The 2948-nt window shown below is 38.7% G+C and overlaps 1 protein-coding gene across 1 annotated transcript in view; it reads left to right on the top strand.

The window, feature by feature from the left end:
- Window positions 1-50, top strand: part of LOC137656415 (dnaJ homolog subfamily C member 7 homolog) — a 1116-nt gene extending 1066 nt beyond the window's left edge. Inside the window, exon 1 of the mRNA XM_068390593.1 lies at window positions 1-50. This exon is cut by the window's left edge and continues 1066 nt beyond it. Coding sequence (XP_068246694.1) covers window positions 1-50 — 50 coding nt within the window.
- The last annotated feature ends 2898 nt before the right edge of the window (window positions 51-2948 follow it).

Consider the following 2948-nt stretch of genomic DNA (forward strand, 5'->3'; position numbering starts at 1 on the left):
ACCAGATGGACGGGGAGAGACTGAGTAGTTATACGTATCAATGCCACTGATATATATATACTGTATACATATATATATATATATATATATATATATATATTATATACTGTGTATATATATATATATATATATATATATATATATATATATACTGTGTATATATATATATATATATATATATATATATATTATAAATATATATATATATATATAGATAGATATAGATACAGTATATATATATATATATATATATATATATATATATATATATATATATATATATATATATATACACATATATATAAAACCAGACACTTGTTTTTCATTATATAGGGGGGATGAGTCCTGGTACCAGGTATGAAGAAAACTTGGTCGAAACTTATTATTAGATTCCCATGTTCTTCCAATCGCTATTAAATTTTACTCATTATTCGTTATTCTCTATTCTGTCCAGCATTAGCATCATTTGCCGGGGGCGCATATCCCCTACTTTACTCAAGGGGAACAATATATCAGTAATCCCCCCCTTTTTTCCTCTGTTTTATAACAATGCTAATATGTAAATTGTAGACTTGACTAATACTGATAAATATTTTTCTTTTCCCTTGATATCATCCATATATTAATATTTGTATGACATTAAAATACATCAAATTATGTCCGTTCCTTAAAAAAAAACTTAGAGGGCGGCATTACAGTGCGTCCCCGGACTCCCCCCCCCCCCCCCCCCTCCCCATCTACATAGGCTGGCTTCGCTTCCAAATATTAACCATACGATTTTGAGAATCCTCCTCTCCAGTTGACGGCCCGGCTGTTCAGGAAATTAAAGGCATCGAAACTAATAGTTCCTATTCTCGCCGCCAGGTCAGAAACGAATAGGTTTATGTGCATATCTTATAATGATTAATAGTTCCTATCTTCACCGCCAGGTGGGAAACGAATCGGTTTATGTGCATATCTTTACTGGTTAATAGTTCCAATCCTCACCGCCAGGTGGGAAACGAATTGCTTTAAGTGCATATCTTTACTGGGTGATAGTTCCTATCCTCACCGCCGGGTGGGAAATGAATCAATTTATGTGCATATCTTTACTGGTTAATAGTTCTGATCCTCACCGCCAGGTTGGAAACGAATTGGTTTTTGTGCATATCTTTACTGGTTAATAGTTCCTATCCTCACCGTCAGGTGGGAAATGAATCGTTTTATGTGCATATCTTTACTGGTTAATAGTTCCTAACCTCACCGCCAGGTGGGAAACTAATCGGTTTATGTGCATATCTTTACTGGTTGATAGTTCCTATCCTCACCGCCAGGTGGGAAACTAATCAATTTATGTGCATATCTTTACTGGTTAATAGTTCTGATCCTCACCATCAGGTGGGAAACTAATCGGTTTATTTGCATATCTTTACTGGTTAATAGTTCCGATCCTCACTGCCAGGTGGGAAACGAATCGGTTTATGTGCATATCTTTACTGGTTAATAGTTCTTATCCTCACCGCCTGGTGGGAAAGGAATCGGGTTATGTGAATATGTCATACTGGTTAAAAGCTCCTATCCTCACCAAGAGGTGGGAAATGAATCGGTTTATGTGCAAATCTTTACTAGTTAATAGTTCCGATCCTCACCGCCAGGTGGGAAACGAATCGGTTTATGTGCATATCTTTACTGGTTAATAGTTCCGATCCACACTGCCAGGTGGGAAACGAATCGATTTATGTGCATATCTTTACTGGTTAATAGTTCCGATCCTCACCACCAGGTGGGAAACGAATCGGTTTATGTGCATATCTTTACTGGTTGATAGTTCCTATCCTCAGCGCCAGGTGGGAAACTAATCAATTTATGTGCATATCTTTACTGGTTAATAGTTCCGATCCTCACTGACAGGTGGGAAACGAATCGGTTTATCTGCATATCTTTACTGGTTAATAGTTCCGATCCTCACTGCCAGGTGGGAACGAATCGGTTTATGTGCATATTTATACTGGTTAATAGTTCTCAGCCTCACCGCCTGGTGGGAAAGGAATCGGGTTATGTGAATATGTCATACTGGTTAAAAGCTCCTATCCTCACCACGAGGTGGGAAATGAATCGGTTTATGTGCATATCTTTACTGGTTAATAGTTCTTATCCTCACCGCCTGGTGGGAAAGGAATCGGGTTATGTGAATATGTCATACTGGTTAAAAGCTCCTATCCTCACCACGAGGTGGGAAACGAATCGGTTTATGTGCATATCTTTACTGGTTAATAGTTCTCAGCCTCACCGCCTGGTGGGAAAGGAATCGGGTTATGTGAATATGTCATACTGGTTAAAAGCTCCTATCCTCACCACGAGGTGGGAAACGAATCGGTTTATGTGCATATCTTTACTGGTTAATAGTTCTCAGCCTCACCGCCTGGTGGGAAAGGAATCGAGTTATGTGAATATGTCATACTGGTTAAAAGCTCCTATCCTCACCACGAGGTGGGAAACGAATCGGTTTATGTGCATATCTTTACTGGTTAATAGTTCTTATCCTCACCGCCTGGTGGGAAAGGAATCGGGTTATGTGAATATGTCATACTGGTTAAAAGCTCCTATCCTCACCACGAGGTGGGAAATGAATCGGTTTATGTGCATATCTTTACTGGTTAATAGTTCCGATCCTCAATGCCAGGTGGGAAACGAATTGGTTTATGTGCATATCTTTAATGGTTAATAATTTAGTTCCGATCCTCAATGCCAGGTGGGAAACGAATCGGTTTATGTGCATATCTTTACTGGTTAATAGTTCCTATCCTCACTGGCAGGTGGGAAACGAATCGGTTTATGTGCATATTTTTACTGGTTAATTGTTCCTATCCTCACCGCCAGGTGGGAAATGAATCAATTTATGTGCATATCTTTACTGGTTAATAGTTCTGATCCTCATCGCCAGGTGAGAAACGAATCGGTTTATGTGC

This window comes from Palaemon carinicauda, chromosome 17, assembly GCF_036898095.1.
Source record: "Palaemon carinicauda isolate YSFRI2023 chromosome 17, ASM3689809v2, whole genome shotgun sequence".
Classification (NCBI taxonomy): domain Eukaryota; kingdom Metazoa; phylum Arthropoda; class Malacostraca; order Decapoda; family Palaemonidae; genus Palaemon; species Palaemon carinicauda.